General features: G+C 34.1%; 1 protein-coding gene across 6 annotated transcripts in view; it reads right to left on the bottom strand.

Moving 5' to 3' along the window:
- Positions 1-19,208, bottom strand: part of RYR2 (ryanodine receptor 2) — a 381,271-nt gene that overhangs the window by 98,553 nt on the left and 263,510 nt on the right. For all 6 annotated transcript variants that reach the window (XM_021527067.3, XM_021527070.3, XM_021527068.3 and 3 more), the window contains 14 exons: positions 18,777-18,880; positions 17,176-17,311; positions 16,325-16,511; positions 15,744-15,849; positions 14,472-14,592; positions 13,060-13,229; positions 11,147-11,367; positions 9,720-9,810; positions 7,138-7,278; positions 6,284-6,447; positions 4,272-4,350; positions 3,565-3,654; positions 2,376-2,513; positions 1,439-1,516 (listed from right to left, as the gene is read on the bottom strand). In XM_021527067.3, the coding sequence (XP_021382742.2) occupies positions 1,439-1,516; positions 2,376-2,513; positions 3,565-3,654; positions 4,272-4,350; positions 6,284-6,447; positions 7,138-7,278; positions 9,720-9,810; positions 11,147-11,367; positions 13,060-13,229; positions 14,472-14,592; positions 15,744-15,849; positions 16,325-16,511; positions 17,176-17,311; positions 18,777-18,880 (1,826 nt within the window). The remainder of the gene's footprint in view (positions 1-1,438; positions 1,517-2,375; positions 2,514-3,564; positions 3,655-4,271; positions 4,351-6,283; positions 6,448-7,137; positions 7,279-9,719; positions 9,811-11,146; positions 11,368-13,059; positions 13,230-14,471; positions 14,593-15,743; positions 15,850-16,324; positions 16,512-17,175; positions 17,312-18,776; positions 18,881-19,208) is intronic.

Raw genomic sequence — 19,208 nt, 5'->3', positions numbered from 1 at the left:
ACATGTTTAAATATTTTCTCAATATCTGTATCAGGACAATTGATAGCTGAAATTGCATTTTAATTAGATTTGTTTAGCTTTTAAATAACAGATTCTGAAGGTGGTTTCAAAGACCTCTCTTCATAGAGCATATGAATCATAAAGCCAAAAAGCTCTACCTTATAACTAAGGGCTCCAAAGGAAATACAAGTAATGACAAGAGTTAGAGGGTACAGGATAAAAAAGTAAGCAAAGGACTAACAGAAGTTCCAATGCCCTTTCTATGTGACTTGTGACAGGAAGGTTATTTTTAACTGGGCTTGGTTTACTGCATCATAATATTATGACGATGGTCACCTTATGAGTTGTTTCCTGAGCATTAAACAAAGTCTGCAAAGCCTTTAAACTATACTGAGTTTATACAAACATTAAATGTCATAACTGTAAGTCTTTGTCATCAATTTGAAACAAGAACATAATGGTAGAGGCAGTTATTACCTATCAATGTCATGAATTCTTTGGAATGATCAGCAGTCTACTGACAGTTAATTGGCAGAAAATTCTTTTAAAGCTAGTCAGCAATCTAAAACGGCTACAAGTATGGAACTGGAAACTGCAAGACAGAAATCAAGGGGTGGAAATCCAATGTGAGAATTTGTTTTAGAGGTACAGTAGAGTACATACTGCACAGTTAGTCAATTAAATTACTACCACTGCTTGTTTGCACTATGGCAAAGCTCAGTATGGGCGAAGTTAAGCATGTGTTTCAGGACTCAATTGTAATCAGCTTTGAACACCATGTTGCCATCATTAGACTGGTACAAATGCTCCTGCTAACTAATTTAAAGTTATTTGATATAGGCCTACATTCCATTGCAATTATACTCACAGGAAATTAGTAGACTGTAAAACCTAGCTCCATAATCCAACAAACACCATGAAAAAAATCCTATCTAATGACAGGAACAGACCATCAACTAAAACATATTGGTCCAAATAACAGCAACCTACTGACACATCTGTTAAAATCCTACCTCCAATTCCTTCATTCTGTATACTTATCCTTCAGTACTTAATGGTTCCTGATCTTATTCCTTCAGTTTAGTGTAAAAAAAGAATGTTTAAAAAATGCTTTGTAAAAATGATCAAAAATGAATGGGAAACAGAAAAATTTTCTAAACAGGTTTCTCTTCAAAATGATAAATGTTCACAAAGTGAACTGGGAAACTCAATCCATGACTAAAAAAATTTTGAAGGTTTTCAACATGAACCATGTTTTCAAAGTAACAGTGTATCAGAGAGCACTTGGTCAATGAAAAAGACCAAAAAGTCCCCACCAAACTCAAAGCATATCAAAATAGGCAATATTTGGTACCAAAATTGTTTAAAATAAACTAGCAAAACTGACAAAATTCAATTGTAAAACAAACCATAAGCATTTTAGGTGTTTCTGACTTACATGTACATCTCTGGAGAGGGTGACATTGCTCATGTCAATTGCTCGAGGTGTGTAACCATGGGCTGTATCTACAGAGATCTGAATGACAAATGTGCAAAAAAAGTGGAGTTATACAAGCATTTAATACAAAGAAGTTAATGTTAACAAGATACTGAAAGTAATTAAGAAATTTAAGGAAAAAGTCACTTGTAGATCTCTATAGAGCAAAAGGGTCTGTTGTGGCCCAGCTGAAAATATATCAGGGGTGGTGAACTTCAGTGAGAATTAGGTGAAGGGCAACAGAGTTTGTTCCCAAAGACAGATGGCCATCAGACACAAATTCCGTTCATTTAAATACAAATTTCACTTGAACTCATTTGGAGTTTGAACTTACTGTAGACGATGATAAAGTTATGATTAAATCTCTGCATTATCTAAAGATTTTTTTTTTTATTAGGCAAAATCTCATACAATCTAGTTTAAGGTGAATTCAGGCAAAAATAAACTTTTAATTTAGCTTTTCAACCTTATTTCTACATTTAAGACTAGAGCCTATAAGTAATTATCTTTTACCTTCCGTCCCTCCTTGCCATCTAGAAAATATCACCATTTTTTTATTCTTTGTTTTTACAGTTGAAATTTGTCAGAGGTTTCCTCATGATATGGACACAAATGGCAAAGAAGGATAAAAAGTGACAGAGGTTCCCTGAATGACAAGCCACTGACAAAAGAAGTATGGCTAGAAAAGAAGCATTGATAGGCTTTTCTCTATGGATTATGCAGTAACAGGTACCTCTTGCTTTAAAAAGAAGTGTCCAGGCTTTTCTCCTATGTGTGATATTATTTTCATATGCACGTATACAAACATATAGAGCCTAGAAGTTCAAAGGCTTCATTTCAAAAGGAAGTTATTATTAATAGAGAATAGGACAAGGTTTATAGGAAAGCAGCTCCTCACTTGACTGGTTTGAGATATGCGACGTGTCCGATTATACAGTGCCATGGAATCTCCTTCCCGTGTTCTTTCAATTCGCCATCCCCATGCCAGCATGGTTTTGAGTGATTCTTTGATTGGCCATCGATAAATTTCTTTCTCCTAGAAGAATGCACATGCAATAATTAACTTGTTTATATGTAGCTGTACAAGCAAAAAGTAACTATTGGACCCTTTCCTGGTTATACTGAGATGCAAAGAAATGTGCTGGATTCATCCATTATCGCTCAGGGTTATTGAAATGATGCAAATAAATAATATAGATATTAAAACATTTATTTGTCATTTCAGAGGCAGGGAGAAGAATTCTGGCCCTGCAGGAAGATGATGATCTCATGTGCTAATGGCATGAAATCAAGGGTTGAGCAGAAATTATCAGGAGTGTTTTATCTGCTACATGAACCAAAAACCATAATCACAGAATCATAAACAAGTCTGTTTTGGAAGAGAACTCTGAACATCTTCTGCTTCTACCTTCTGCTGAGGTCAGAAAAGGTACTTAACTGGGCTATCAAGATTAGGTTATCTAGGTCTTGCTGTGTCATGCCTTCAACATGCAGGTGATTTCACTGCCTCTTTGGGCAAGTTATTCCAACATTTAAGCTGTCAAGATACAAAGGATTTTTAGAAAGTATTTCTGCTAAAGAAGCATACAGCCATTGCCTCTTGCTGGGTCACTGTGCACTCCTGTGAAGAGAATACATCCATCTTCTCTGTAACTAATGCTTAGGAACCAGGAAACCAAGACCATATCTCCAGCAGCTTTCTCCTCTTTATGCTGAAAAAACCCGCTTCCTTCAGCATTGCTTCATTTATATCAAGTTCTCCAGATGTGGTTTTCTGCTGGAGACCAGACAAAGCCTAAACCTGTCTTCACTAAGCAAGAGGGCATTCCTGTATGATCTTACTGGCAGTACCACATTTTGTTTTCACCGTAAGATATGCCATGCAGATTCAGCTCTGTGAGAAAAAGTTTGAGTGGCCTATTTATTATACAATGAAACCCTTCTATATCTTTTCAGGATTTTGAGTAAGGCAACACAGATTAGTTGACATAGTGTAAATATTTTTTTTCTTAAAATGATGAAAAGACAAGGCAGTATTTTCAGTGATATTTTAGCAACCCTGGATCAAGCATGAACAAATCCCTTACCTTTTCAGACAGCAACTTATATTGTTTCATTAATGGTTGCACCTTTGCAGATTCAGAAAATGTTTCACCATAAGTCCATCCATTGGCAAACTGAAAACAGTAATAAGAAGAATAAAATAGGGAAATGAAGAAAATTATGAAAAATCCTTTCTATTAGTAGAAATTAATGCTTCTGCAGAGATGTTCTCTTGAAGTTTCCTTTCTACTATTTTCTCAATCAACATTTATATTATTTACAAATTAAAATATTAATCATGCAGCATGCCATCTTTTTGCAAAATAACAATTACTAAAGCAACCATATCAATATATTTTTCTTTCAAAGACTTTTATAAAAAGGAATACTGTACTACAGTTGAGAAACTATTTTTTTTAAACACTGGAAAAATAAAATGAACAAAGGAATAAAAAAGATAAAGAGATTATTAGATAAAAATAAGAAAATTCAGGTCCATAAAACTGTTAAACAATTACCAAGTATATTTACTCAAAAGTCAGCAGAAAATTTATGAAATTATTAAATACTATTTTGCAATACTCATTTAAGAAACTTTGACATAAATCTATTTCAATAAAATAGTATATCTATATCTTACCTACATACCAACTTGTAACATCATGAAAAATAAGAGCATTCATAATATTTTAAAGATTAAATTGCTTCAAATAAAAATATGATTTTGCTTTAAGAAGAATGTAGATGTTACCTTTTCCATTGACCACTTGTCATGAGCATGTTCTGCATATTTGTTAATGAAATATTCTAGCTTTTCAGGGATTGTAATGCTGAAAGTAAAAAGAAAATCAACATTATACCACACAGGCTAAAATTGAATGCTTTTGTTGTAAAGAAAACTTCAAAATAAATAATAAATAATGCACACACCCTTTCCTGTGCTCTTCTTTTCACATACAGTTTGCTCCAAGGCCCAATTAAATCAAGGAAGACATCTGTATTATTTCATGGGCACTGAATGAAAACCACAGCTGTTGTAGGAATTTGACTTCTTTAAAAGTGTGTGCAGGGAAAAATCAATAATGAGATCAAGCACTAGTGATTTTTGTCCTGTATTTTCTTAGTATTAGAGCCATAAATACAACCTATAGTTTCAGAAATATGGTAGTAACTTACTATACATGTCCATTATAAACTGTCTAACAATCCTTTTTGAAACATTATCTATTTTATATATTAAAAATATTTATCAAATATCAGTTATTTATTTCATCAGAATTGCTACAAATGAAAGGGAATAACTACTTTTGATCACTGATGAAATAGAAATAACTTCCCTCCTAAGAAAAAGGATTTCAATACGAGTAGTGTTAGAGTGCCATCTACTGTGAAATAAAAGTCTGGATTTTCTGTCTTAAGGTGGAAAAAGCAAAATGCAGAACCAAATTATATCAGAGTAACAGTTTGCAAGAGCCTCACATACACACAAAGGTCAGAAAACATTCATCCAGCACTGTCAGCAGATTTTTATTGTTTGAAAGATTGTATTTTGAGAGAAACTCTATTAATGCTATAATACTTCAAATAATTTCAGAAATGCAATAAAATTGGAAGTACACTAACACCTTATTATCTATGCCTTCATACAAATAGGTCCAGTACTAGTAGGCAATGCAAGTTAAAAGAATGTAGGATAATTTGGAGGTTACAATGATAGCAGCAGTTCTGTCTTTGTCTTGAAACATCACAGAACTGTTGACTCCTATAGCAATGAAGTGACATATAATTTCAGTAATATCATTTTCTGATTTTTTCAAATCTCCTTCAGCTACCTGTATTTTTTTTTTTCTGAAATGACACCATATAAATACTCAGTTAAATGATAATACAATATTAGGAAATTTTGTTAAACCTTCATGTATTTTAACAACATCTTAGAAAAATTAATTTAAATGGCCACTGATGTCCTTTCTATGCTCCAGATTGGATTATGACTTCTACTGCAGTATTTAGATGTAATTACATATACAAACATGCTTTAAGGAAGGTGACAGTACCCTGCATGCAGAATGTTAATATAGGCAGAAAACTCACAGGGGCAAGTGAGGAAATGTTTCACAACGGGAATTTTTTAAAATACAGTCCATAGCCATGCTTCTGTAAGACTATTCTATACAAAGGGAAATGGCACACTTGCTGTAGTCAAAAATCAGGGCAGAAAATTTCCTTTCAGTTATGTGATTTGTCTGGCTAATATTCTTAAAAAAGCAGGTCCAGAGCCGGGCTGCCTAGAGAGAATTAAGATTATTCTGCCCAAATCCCAGTATTCATATTATATAAGATTATATGAAGGCACAATCTATTTTCTGGTACACTGTCATTCACACAAATATGAATTAGTGTCTTGACATATGTTAATAATGACAAGGATGATGTAGACTTGTGTACTTTTTCAGCTTCTAAGAGCATGCTGGTTTGTTTGCAGCAGACATGCAAAGACAATTGGATAGTTCTATCTCCTGAGTACAAATGCATTAAAAATGTTCTAAGTTGACCAAGAAATTAATGATGTAATTTGCTAGTTATTGCTTTACTTGATTTAAAATAAATGCATAAATAAAAATATTAATATCTCCATTTTATCTATAAAGTAAGCATTCAGAAGAGAATATTTAAATTCACATCACACCAAACAACAGATTTCCTACCCCCTCTTTTACACTTTCATGATCAAAAAAACCCCAGGTGCAACAAATTCCTTACTTTGAGGTATCAACAGGTTGAGGATTAAAGTTCCCATCTGAATCCATTGAAGACTGCTTTTCCATCATATTGACATAATTTGATTCCATATAATCTGGAGGTAAGGCTCCTGCAACTGCACTCAGACAAGGCAAGGCCAGTTTGAACAGTTCTTGTTCATACTTCTGTGGAACACATAGAGGACAGAAAGTGAATAGGGAAAGGGAACTGATGAAACTGATGCAGCTGTAGATGAAAAAGCAGCCAGAGAATGGCTTTCTTACTCAGTGTGCAACTGAGTTTTTGTTCTGAAAATAAAGAAAACTGACTGTCCAAAGCAGAAAGCAAGTCTTAATCTCGCTCAAGTAAATGGGAAAAGTGTTGACTTCACTGGTAACAACGCTAAATATTTTTCAGATGCTGGGAAGACAGCACAGCATAAAAAATACACACAGCATTCCTTAACACTTAGATTTGAAATTAAACTCATTAAATTTAAATCAGGTTTGTTAAAAATAGTCACAGAATGAACAATAAATATATACCAAGACATATTATTAAACTACTGTATAACACACAATTGATTTAAGGGTGCTGAAAGTACAATACTAAACAGAGAAATGTACAGATCTGTACAGATAAATCTCAAGATTATTGCTTTAGTGTTATAATATTTTTAATCAGGAGATAAAATTTTATACCTACATTAAATTAGAAGCTATAGGAGGAAGATTTAAATTTACTAAAGCCTGTATTTTTTTCCTTCAAAGTGTATGATACAGTGTTGATATAAACTGGGTAAAAATTACAGATTAAAGAAAAAAGGTTACACAATAATGATTTTACAGTAATAGATGGATACTAAAATTACTTACCTTTTGAGATAAAGCATCAAAAATACCCCAGAACAATTTTCTGGATAAATGAAGTTCTTCTTCTGAGGCAGCACCAAAGTTACCCCATCCACTTGGCAAACAATAATACTTCCAGCATCTTTCATAATGATTTGTCAGCAACTGAAACAGAACATATTTTGAAAGCAAATAGAAATGTAACTGCTGAGGTTCTTCCATTTTGGCACTCAAACATTATTCAGATGCTACCAGAAAAAATTCTATACTTTTATTAATAAGCCATGTTGTATACATATTTTTAAATCATTGGTGCATATACACCCAGAATGAGCAGCTTTTTTATCTTTGTTTCAATACCATTTTGCAAAGCTTTTTTTTTTTCAATATTGCAAGTAACAGTCAGTAAAGAGCTGACACTATTTCCTTTTCTCGAGTCTGAACAAGTTTCAAGTTGGAAAAATGCAGACAATTATAACATAAATTTGTATATATGCATAAGTAAAGACAAAAAACCAACCCATGTCTGAGCTGTAAAAGTGAAGACTTTGATAGCCAAAAAATATAATCTTGATACTGCACTGTTCTTTTGCACTTCCAACAGATCAGAAAAAAATCCCAAAGCAATACATGTAGTATATTTATATATCTTCATATTTAAATAATCTGTTAATATTTATTTACTATTTAAATTGTTGGATGACTAAATAAAAAATGCAGAAAACTTAGATGCATATAAGATGTAAATACACAGAAGTTTTATCATTTATGTAGAACCACAGGAGTCTCAGAAACGGGAACTCTAAGAGCTGAATATATTTTTTAAAAATTTTAACTATATTCAATTATGTAATGGCCAGATAAGTTTGCTTTTGGACTATATGTGGAAAATAATAGATATTAATATGTTTTTAAACCTAGTCAAGAGAGTAAGGTATGTTTAGTCTTAGAGAAATCCCTGATGAAGCACTGAATATTATTTCAGAGGAAATAAAAACAAGGCAGTCCTATTCCAAAATGTCTGAACTATATGGAATACAGGAACAACATCACAGATTTGAATTTGCATGCTGCATAAACCTGAGGCAATTTTTAACTGTAGAAACCAGCAAATGTATTCACAGTAGATAGCACTGTATTCTGATTTGCCTTCATAATTTTCTCCTCTCTTCCTATTCAAAATTACATTTTCAGATGTCTGATTAACTTATAGCTGCCTCTTTACATTACTATAACTGCCTTGCCAGTACAAGCCCATAATGAATGCACACTACAGTATCACGATACTTTCTAATCAGAAACACAGCAGATATGGGTAGGAGTCCCTTGTTAAATAATTGGAAATCAGTTTACTGTCAGTGAAACCTTTTAAAAGTTATAGGTCTACCTTCAGATAAAGAGTTCAATTTCTTCAGAAGTATTAGTCTTTTAGGTCTCAATGGACAAAATCTTTTGTCCATGCTAACACCATGGTTCTCTTCACATCTGTATTCTCACAAAGCCTGACTAGCCAAAAGGATCCAATGATTATTTCCTTACTGTTCAGTTCAGCAACAAGGGCAGCTCACTGCAGTCATGACCCTTGGTATCATAAATTCTGTTCTTTTAGATGAACAGATGTCAAGGAGCTGGGTTCTTTCCTTCCCCCTTCAAAATGAACTCCGTAGCACTAAAGCCATACAGGAAGTGCCAAGTTATTATTTGCTTTTAGCAACACATAAATTGCCATAATGCATTAGAAGAGTCCCCTTCAGGGAAGTATACTAAATTATCGACTGTTTTTCTCACAGACATGGAAGAATGGCTGCTCCAGAATATTTTGTTTTATTGAGGGTTTCTGGGAGGGCATAACCCAATTTTGAAGTCTTTGCCAGGACTTCGGCAGCTGGCCCTGGCTTTGAGAGTAACAATTTAAGCTCCTCTTCTTATATCAGATTTGCAGATGTGCTGATGTGTTTTTAAAGCATAAAAATATATTAAATAACAACTGCTGAAAAACAATAGGGAAGGTATGGAAACAGAGGTTTATTAAAAGTGGTGATGATGTCAGGAATCTTTAAGGAATGACTCAGCTCCAAAAGGAAAAAAACCCTCATTTTTCTTATGCATTAGGAATCAGAATAAAAAGATACAGCTAAACTTTTGGGAGCTGAAAACAAAATGCAACATTATTACTAAACATTATTACTTAATAGATTTCCAGGCACCACCAATAGAGAAAGAGACTTTTTTTCAAAGAGCAAGGACAACCAATGCAGACGCAAAAAGTATAGGCACATACAAACTGTAAATTGTTATGTTTTGTACACTGGATTCTGCACACTGCACCCAAGGATTTTTCTACTCTGTTTTCACATGGGCTGAAACGAACAGGAAATAATTAAAGGAGAGCAAATATTAAACCCAGACTTTATAATTCCATGTGGATGGATGTAAGTTAGACTTAAGTTCTCCTAAACCAACAATTTATCCTTAAAAACTATGAGCTTAGATTACTGCAGAGTGGAAATAATATAACAAAGATCACAGAAAATCTTCTACATGCAACCACTTTCTTTTGCATTCTGTTATAAAGAATGCTGTTGAATACTAATATTTACTTTTACCTTGAGAGGCATCTTTGCATGTTCATTTAACTGAGGTACATCAAATACTAATCTCCTCAGCAAATGCTGCATCATCGAAGGCCGCAACTGCCTAAAAGCAGACAAACCATATCAAAAGGGTGTACCAGCACAGTTTCATGTAAATAAATTATAAATACATAAAAGCAACATATCATCTCTATGCTGTTAAAATTCTTCAAATGCATAGAATAATATTTTCCTAGTGGCACTAGGGTACTAGGGGTCCAGAAGAAAGCAAACAAGTGTATACCAAGGAAAATATTCTGAACAAGCTGAAAATCCAATGCTTTAAAGAAGCCAAGAAAACATCTGATCTATAGACAGAGAAGATCAGGGGGAAAAAAAAAACCCAAACTGAATTTAAGATCACCATGCCCATGAGAAAAAGATATAATGTTAATTTCTTGTAATATTTCTCAATGATTCTTAAAATATCTTAGAAACCAATGAAGATATAAGAGAACTATATCTTTAGATGTCCTAAACAATTCACAGCAGTGGGCACCAACTAGAAAGACAGAAGAAACTGTTATAATATAAATTTTAGAATGGCATGGACATTAAAGCTTTCCAGATAAATAGTAAAATCTGGTCAATTTTATTTGCCCCTATCAATGCAATATATATATTAAATGGTCATATCAAATACCATCAAATGTGATAAATTTTTACAATTTTTTTTTTACAGTATTATAATATAAATATCTGTCATTTCTGGGCACATATCCACACTATAAAAAAAAAAAAGTCATGGTGAAAGATAAAAAAATACCAAAACAAATCCTCTGGTGAACTGATAGCCTAAATGCCAACTGTAACTAGAACTTGAATTAATATTTGCCTAGTCATCTTTTCATAACTGAGCCTTTTAATTTATAAAAAATTGGATAATAACCAACTGGTTTTGATCCTGGAGAGACACAAACAAAATCTGCCCAAAGCTGTTCAGCAAAGAGACAAAACAACACTAATCATTGATTAGGATTTCAAATGGAGCACACCATAAATAAACCTCTACATAGAATTAGATAAGTTATTGAATATCAACCAGAAATCTGCACAGCTGTAATTATTTAAATGGGAATCCATTCTATGTATAACTCCACAATTCCAGAGCTTTTTCTTTTTGCATTCTCTCAGTTAATCACCAAGGTTTTAATTTAAAAGATTTGGTGATGTCAGAATAACTGAGGACTGAATGAATGAGAACTGAGGAATGACTGGTAATTAATAAAACTGCAAATTGAACACAATATCTTAAAAACTATCACAATCAACTTACGGGGGGGTGGGGGGGGGAAATTTTAATTATGTTACTGGTGGCATAGTTCTGCATTCCTGTATTATAAATATCACAGATTACTTTATCATTTAGCATTCCTGTAGAGCCAGTAGTATTTTCTTACCCACAGATGGACAGCAAACACTCTTCAATAGAATCTCGCTGAGCTTTGGTAAGAGAGCATCCCTTTGAGAGTCTGTACACAGTGTGTAATAGGGAATCGATGAGGGAAGCATGGTGCTCCGTGCCAGCAAACAGAGGAGCACATCTGGTCAAGAGAGGCAAGACTGCTGTGCAAAGGTATCGATTCAGAGCCAAAGCCATATCTGTAGCACTTAAAGCAGCCTAGAAATTAAACGGGACAGAAATTAGACTTGTCTCATCAGTGTGGTTACAAATGCAAAGAAATTGTTATTTCTGCTCTGCAGTTATAGAGGGGGAAATTTCCAAAGCACAGAAATGAGGATGTGATACCTACTGGATCTAGATGCCTACCTTCTTCTTTTAAAGACTCATAGATAGGTTTTGTTTTGTTTTTAATGAATGAAAACAAAAACAGTAAATGTGGCTATTCTAAAACAAAATAATTTTCAAGACTGAGATTTTCAATATTGAAGAATGTCATAGTTGCTGAACAGAACACTCCAAAATCAAGTAACACAAGTCAGTATCTTTTTGCTATGAACAAGGCCAAATTCCATGTGAGTTAAAAATCCTCAACTGCTTTTTCTTAAATATCTGGTATAAAAGGACTTGGGGATATTGGTCGACAGCTAAACATGAACTTGTGCCCAGGTGGCTGAGAAGATTGATGGCATCCTGGTTTGTATCAGCAGTAGTGTGGCCAGCAGGCAAGTGATCATGTCCCTGTACTCAGCACTGGTGAGGCTGCATGCCCAGTCTCCACTTTTGGGCCCCTCACTGCAAGAAGGACATCAAGGTGCTGGAGCATGTCCAGAGAAGGGCAATGGACCTGGTGAAGGGTCTGCAGCACAAGTCCTGTGAGGAGGAGCTGAGGGAGCTGGGGCTGATTAGCCTGGAGAAAAGGAGGCTCAGAGGAGACCTTATCACTCTCTACCACTGCCTGGAGGAGGCTGGAGTGATGTCAGTCTCTACTCCAAAGTAATGAGACAGAACAGGAGGAAATGGCCACAAGTTGTACAAGGGAAGGTTTCAATGAGATATCAGGGAAAAAAATTCTTCACAGAAAGATTTGTCAAGCATTGGAACAGGCTGCCCAGGTAAGTAGTGGAGTCATAATTTCGGAAGTGTTCAAAAAACCCAAAATATATAGTCTATATATATTCCAAAAAGTGGATATGGCCCTTGAGGATATGTTTTAATGGTGAACATGATGGTGGTGGCTAGATTGACAGATGGACTTCATAATCTTAGAGGTCTTTTCTGACCTTTACAATTGCATGATTCTATGATTCTAAATAACAACATCATTATTTTCAGAAAAGAATGCTGTCATAAAAGGTCAAATAGGAAAAGCAAATTTAATGTCTTAGCCCTCATAACAGCTCTCTAAATCTAAGCTTTCTAGACCAAGACGGCTAAAAGAAACGAGATAGAAATAAAACTCACAGAAAAAAAAAAAAAAAAAAAAAAAAGGCAGCAACAATGAGGAGGAGCTAAAATAGAAATGTAGTCATTTTCTAAATAACAAAGTAGGTGTCCCTAACAAATGCACAGTGATTAACCCTTTCTGTCTATCTCTGGAAAGAGGTTCCCAGTCACTTCTTCCCTGCTGCTTCATTGGCAGCTCATCTGATTTTGATTCCATAGGACAAGCTCAGAAATTCTCCTGGGTAAAAGCATTGCATCTTTTGTAGATAAGGGTATTAGTTCTTAAAAAATGAGCATGATGCATCTTCAAATATTATCAAAGCTCAGACGCAACATACAGGTCAGCCAGCATTTGAGAAATGAAGAAGATGGGAAGACATAAAAAATGCTTTTCCAAGAGATGAAAAATGCTGTAGTGGTCAATAAGGTAAGAGAACCAACATAAAAACAGATTGAAACCCTTACCGTATCTAATGAGGCAGCAGCACGAAGGTCTGGCAGAAAGCCAACTTCAAGGAGATGTAGAAGAAAATCCTGGTCCTCAATTCCATAGACCCTGTCAAGGAACAAAACCATGGCTGCCTTGTGATCTGGGCAAAACCCCGCAGACATGTCAGGTTCCACCACAGTACCATCTAAAAGGAAGAAATAAGACTTCAGTGACAAGGATTCTCCTTCATCAGCAGACTAGGCAGTCATGCTGCTACCTAACAGAGCTTTTGAATCTCTGTTAACCTCTAGGCATCTTCCCCATATTTTTGTTACACAAAGGAAACCTATTTGCAGTTAAATGAAAAAGAATGTGTAAGACAAATTCTACCCAGGGACCTCAAAGTCCCTGTATGCTGTTCTGTTTATTCTTTGTATATTAGGAGATTCTTATACTCTAAATGCTAAGTACCTAAACATAATAATTAACCCACATAACTACCTAGTTCTCAGCAGAAAGAGATGGAAAGTAAAAATTACAAGAACACTGCATCAGAGATCCTAAAAACGCAGCATTGTTGAGCATATTTTTAATGTATGACAAAGAATTAAGAATGTGCTAACAAGTCCTATCTATCTCAAAAATTTCAAAATATCTGAAAGGAATTCAGTGAAATATTTTAAAACTTTAGTACTTTCATTTTGGAAAGGAAACAAGTGCTTCTGTATCTCTGAGCTGCAGGTTGCTCCTGAGATATCCCTATTTGGAACATAAATAAGTAATAGTAAAATAGACTGATTGATCTTTTTATCTCTTCTACTGTAATGTATTGGAAAATCTTGTGCTAAGAATGTCTAAACAATCCAAACTGCATTTATAATTTCTTTTCTCCAGACACACAAAAAAGCAGAGGTAACTCCTTTCCCTTCCATATAGGGGCTCACATAGCCCCCATTATTTCAATCAGTTTTATATAGGCAGGAAAAGCAGAAATGCATTTGCCTATGTATGTGACACCTATCTCTTCACCATCGTTGCTGGAGAACAACTCTGGTGTCTTAGTAAGATCTGCCAGAAGCAATTGGTAGGGTTAGAACAGCAAGAGCTAAGGATAATTATTGAGAAATGAGACTTCAGTATTTTAAAGTAGTTCTAAAATCAGAAAGCATGCATTTTAAAAATTATTTTTAAAGTTGTAATATATTTTTATAATCCAATCTAAAAGAATTTATATCAGTGATTTAGGAGTACACAGAATTGTTGATTACAGCATGCATAAAGATTTTTGAAACATGTATGAGATACACATGATCTGTCTTTTAATTCTCATAATAAATAGTTGAATTTCTAGAATTTTTTTAAATGCTGAAAAAAGTTTGAGTGTCAAATGTCAATAAATTACAAATCATAAGAATAGGATGGGAGAAAAAGTGTAGAAAAATCTTACCTTTTGCTATGGTTGGCATGTGGAAAGCAATACTGATTACTCCCACCAAATCTTCAAGTGGAATCAAAGACCGTAGAATTGATCTGATTCTAATGGCTTCCCCTTTACCAGCATGGATTAGCTAATAAAAAGAAAAATAAAAATTAAGCAAGATCTTCTTTTTATCTTCTACACAAAAGATTAAATGCTCCAAAAATTGCATTATAATTAACAATGTAAATTTCATGCAATCTGCATCCCTTTGCTGTTGTTTGGATGCAAATGTTCAAAGACTAATCTACATGTCTGCTTATTAAATAAAACTAAGTTCATTTTCAGAACAGAAATTAGATAAAGCTGGTGAACAAAGCCTTAAATTATAGCAGCATATGGTGGAAGGAGTGGGGAGAAAAAAAAAAAAAGTAGATTTTCAGATGGAAAAAATTAGGGGTTTTGTCCTGGTCAAATAAGACACTTTCAAGTATCTCAATTGTTTGTTTTGCTTTTTAAAAAAGGCAGCAAGACAGGGAGAAAACAAGACAATTTTTTATTCAAATGAAACAAGTATTCATACACTGACCTTACTGACTACATATATCTCTCCTCTCTCAAGTTATCAATCCCTGCACTGATCTATACTAATATACATTAATTAGGGCACATTCCCAGGAGAAATGAGAAACTATGTATAACTAAATTTCTGAAGAATAATAATGTATATTGAATCATAAATAATATTTTCTAGCAGTTTCAATCTCTTACAAAATAAGAGGTAAAGTTTTTATAGTATTTCTAATTCTTTGTATCTAATGCCCGAATTAGTGAAATCTTTTCTTTGAGATTTGTCAGTGAGAAAAATTTTGAGATATTGATGTATATCGTCCAAGTATAATGCTCATCCCTACATTTAAAAAAATGCCCTATTTACATGCAACTTAAAAAGTCTTTTTAAAATAAGTATATAAAGAATAAAACCTTAGTTTATAGAAAATACATCACTCTACACCATCCCAGCAAAAACTGACATTTGAGGAATTTTGCTGTCACAATAGACAGTCAAACAAACAAACAAAAAACAAAGGCAAGGGAATAATTCCTTTAAAAAGAACAGCTTCTGAGGATCTTTTTTCCTTGGCAATCATAACAGGACATTATGTCCACTAAGATACTCCGTAGCCATACCACTGCTTTATCACCTGATAACACGATACTCAGTAAAAAAGAAATGTCAAACCCATAACCAGTAAAACAACTATGCCTTTACCTTCCAGTGTATGAAGATGTAAAACTTACATGCATTTCAGGGGCACAACGTCCTAAGAGATCAATCAAGGCAGCATAAAAGGTCATTATTGCATTTCCCATGTGAATAGTGTCATCTTCTTGCTCTTCTATTTCACTGTAATTAGTTAGATGTTACAACAAATAAAAGATTGTAAAAAAAAATTAATGTTTTTAACAACCATAATAAATAAAGAAAATCAGCTCATAGGTGTAACAGCTTACAGAGAGAGACTTCTGTTAAGAAATGGATTTACAGCAGACTAAGACAGAATGTATTTTGTCTCTAAAAGATTGCAGCAACATCTCCATCCACAGGTACCATTTATCTGTCTCATTTTGCATCAGTGGACCGACTTTTAATGGAAAGAAAAAGACCAAACAGAATTCTAGAGATGTCTTAATATTTAGAGAGAGTTACTTAAATTAACAGTGCAGAGGAAGCACTATCTAGCAAAAGATAAATCTCTCTCCGACACAGAATCCAAGGAAGAATGAACTGATAATTCACATACTAAAACAAAACAGTCATTTCACATTACAAAAGAAATAAACAAATACAATGGCAATGTAAGCAATTCTATTGTACCTACAGGGTTTTACTAGATCCATTACTTGGGGAAGGTCCATCTCTTGTTCGATCTTCTGATATTTGTATTGCCTCCTCCATGGCAGCAAGCAACCCATTGCCTCCTTCTCCTCTTAGAGCAGGACCAAAACACTCAGGTCGGCGAATAAGCAGTCTGACTACAACATTAGCATTCTCCTCCACACTCTCTCCTAACACACAGAACAAATACAAAAATACAAGATTATATCAAAAAGAGTTCTGAAATATAATCAGAAAAAAAGGTACACAAAAGAGCAGAATGCACAGATACTTTTTACTACAAAACAGTTTAAATATCACAACAGAGCTACATGAACACACATACTCCTCTATTACTGCAATGAAATGAAAGAAAAAAAGTTTTTATTCAAAATCAATTACAGCCAAGGAATTAACTACGTAATAAAGGATGCTTAAAGCACCACTGAATTTTAGTAAAAATTCAGTCAAGTGCAAGGGTTAATGAGGGGACCAATATAATAGCTTGGACCTAAAACTGGACTATCTAAATCTTCATAAATAGATACAGCTTTGGGCCTGTATCTACAATTAATTTATCACAAAAAGATTTTGGAATCTTTGCTCTACTTCCAAAGGAGATATGGGTATTACAAAAACCAAAGCTGGATCCAAAAAATGGGGCACAGGTTCACAGGACCCTAGATGCTCATTTCACAAGTCATATAAATTAATGTGTGCCTTTAATAATTCTACCCTTTCTGCAGGTTCTTTTAATTCACAGTAACTTACAAAGCTAGTTTGTCTTACTATTTAAAATTACAAACTTATTTAGATATTGGAGGAAGTTATAAAATGTTTAGGCTTCTACTCTACCATTGCAAAAAACAGCAAAACGAAGAAAATCCAAATATCTTTCTCCTTCAACTGGATTCCATCCGATGTCTGGGTAGCCTTTACAAATCAACAAAGGACAACTCTGCAACCCACATCCAGCCAAGTAGCGAACCACCTAAAAGTTGGATGAAAAAGGTATTGTGAAAAAAAAAAAGAAGTGCAGCTTCAAAGGAAAGCATCCTCATATATTGTCATATGGTTTTATACCATTATATGGTATATATTATATACATATATATACACCATTATATGGTATTATACCATTGTGATATGGTATCCTCAATCTCTTATCCCTGACAAAACTGTATCATACCTTGGGTAAATCAGAAGAGCACCCTCTTTCTTAGCTCACTTTTCCAGTTATTTCCTACTCCTGCCATGAACTGCATGACCTACTTATCTCAATTCCATCATTTCTCTCTCTAGAATATGCTTCTGTATATGTTACCTCATTTCTCTTGCAACTCTGAGCATTACAAATTAGTCATTTTGCAATATTCCCCAACCACAAACCATCCATAATCAAAAACATATATTTTCTTTTATAAAGAATAGAAGGTCCAGTATTTTATTTTGACAATTCATTTTCACTTGCTTTTTCTTTTTCCTTTCTTTTTTAAATGCACAGCCATAATGACAGCAGTAATTACACTCCCTATAACTCAGTACTATAGGCTCAGTAGTAGTTTTCAGTTGGCCCTTTCCTTTCTGAACTGTAAGAATTTTAAGCACAGCCTTTAGCCAGTTTGGACAGCTTCTTGCTGAGCACTCATAAGAATGGTGAGACTGAAAATGTCCTTTTAAACACGCATAGTCCATGTTGCAATTCCAAGTAAGGAACAGCTGCACTTTTATTACTCTTGACAGATGTTTTCCTATGAAGATTACATCATCTCCAGAATCTGAGGTCTTCAAAAATAAATTGTATACTGCAATTCCTCTGTCTTTTCTTAAGAAAATTTTTATTGTCTTCCTTGAATCTGTCTTTCCATTATTTAATCTGCTTTTTTTATCCACTACTGACAGAGTAACTATTATTCTAGTCCTCCTTGCAGCAGCAATTTAGTCATACTAAAAAATTGTCACAGAGTCTCCTGAGTGTTTTATTCTTTAATGTAATTAATCTAAATTTCTTAAACTTTTCTGAAACAGGTTTAAATGTTACAGGAAAATAGAACAGATATAGACAGATATCTCTAGGATAACTTCACATATATTGTAACAAGTTGTCACAAAGCTCCTAGTAACCCTTATTGCCTCATGTCATCTCTGCATGTCACCATTCAAAAAAACAACAAAGAAAGATTTTAGCAACCAAGTTTTGTTGGATATGGACTGCACTACTGCAAAATTAAAAGCTGCCATTGAAGCAATTCCTTTTGGCTACAACTGTGTGTAATCACCACAAACTCAGTTCAATTCTTCAGGCCACTGGCAGAAAGAACAACCAACCAGATTCTCAGTCTTCCCCTGAAAAGTACCAGAAACTTCCATAGAATCTTGGATTTTGCTCACTCCAAGAAATGGGCATCTTTTCCTCTCCACAGGGGAAAAAAATGCTTGATGAAGAAGCTACCAACCTTCTCCAGATCAGGCTCCCTTAACGCCAGAGCAAGTTCATTGTTATCCATTACAGATGCTGCAGCAACATCTAAAGGAGTTGACCCTCGCATAGAAGGAGAGGCTGTCAAAATAACATTTAGTTTTAACACCAATTTAAAAAACCCCGACAAATTCATAGGAAACACATTAACTTTTTTTAGTAAGATGCAACATTTTGTATTGGTTAGCACATTATTATAAATATATAATTTATACATCTCACTTTATAATAAATCATCTTGCATTTGCTTGAAATTTGACACTGATATGAAATGAAAATACAATATGAATGTTAAAGCTAAAACCAGCCTGTCTTGCATATTCCTCTTCTCATCATATACTTTGTTTTAAGACCTCATTCTTATTCTCCTGTCACAACTCTTTTGATGAAAATGCAGTAATGATTTATG

Source organism: Lonchura striata, chromosome 3 (genome assembly GCF_046129695.1).
Source record: "Lonchura striata isolate bLonStr1 chromosome 3, bLonStr1.mat, whole genome shotgun sequence".
Lineage (NCBI taxonomy): Eukaryota > Metazoa > Chordata > Aves > Passeriformes > Estrildidae > Lonchura > Lonchura striata.
The sequence above is the reverse complement of the archived record's forward strand: the minus strand, read 5'-3'. Positions and strand labels throughout refer to the sequence as shown.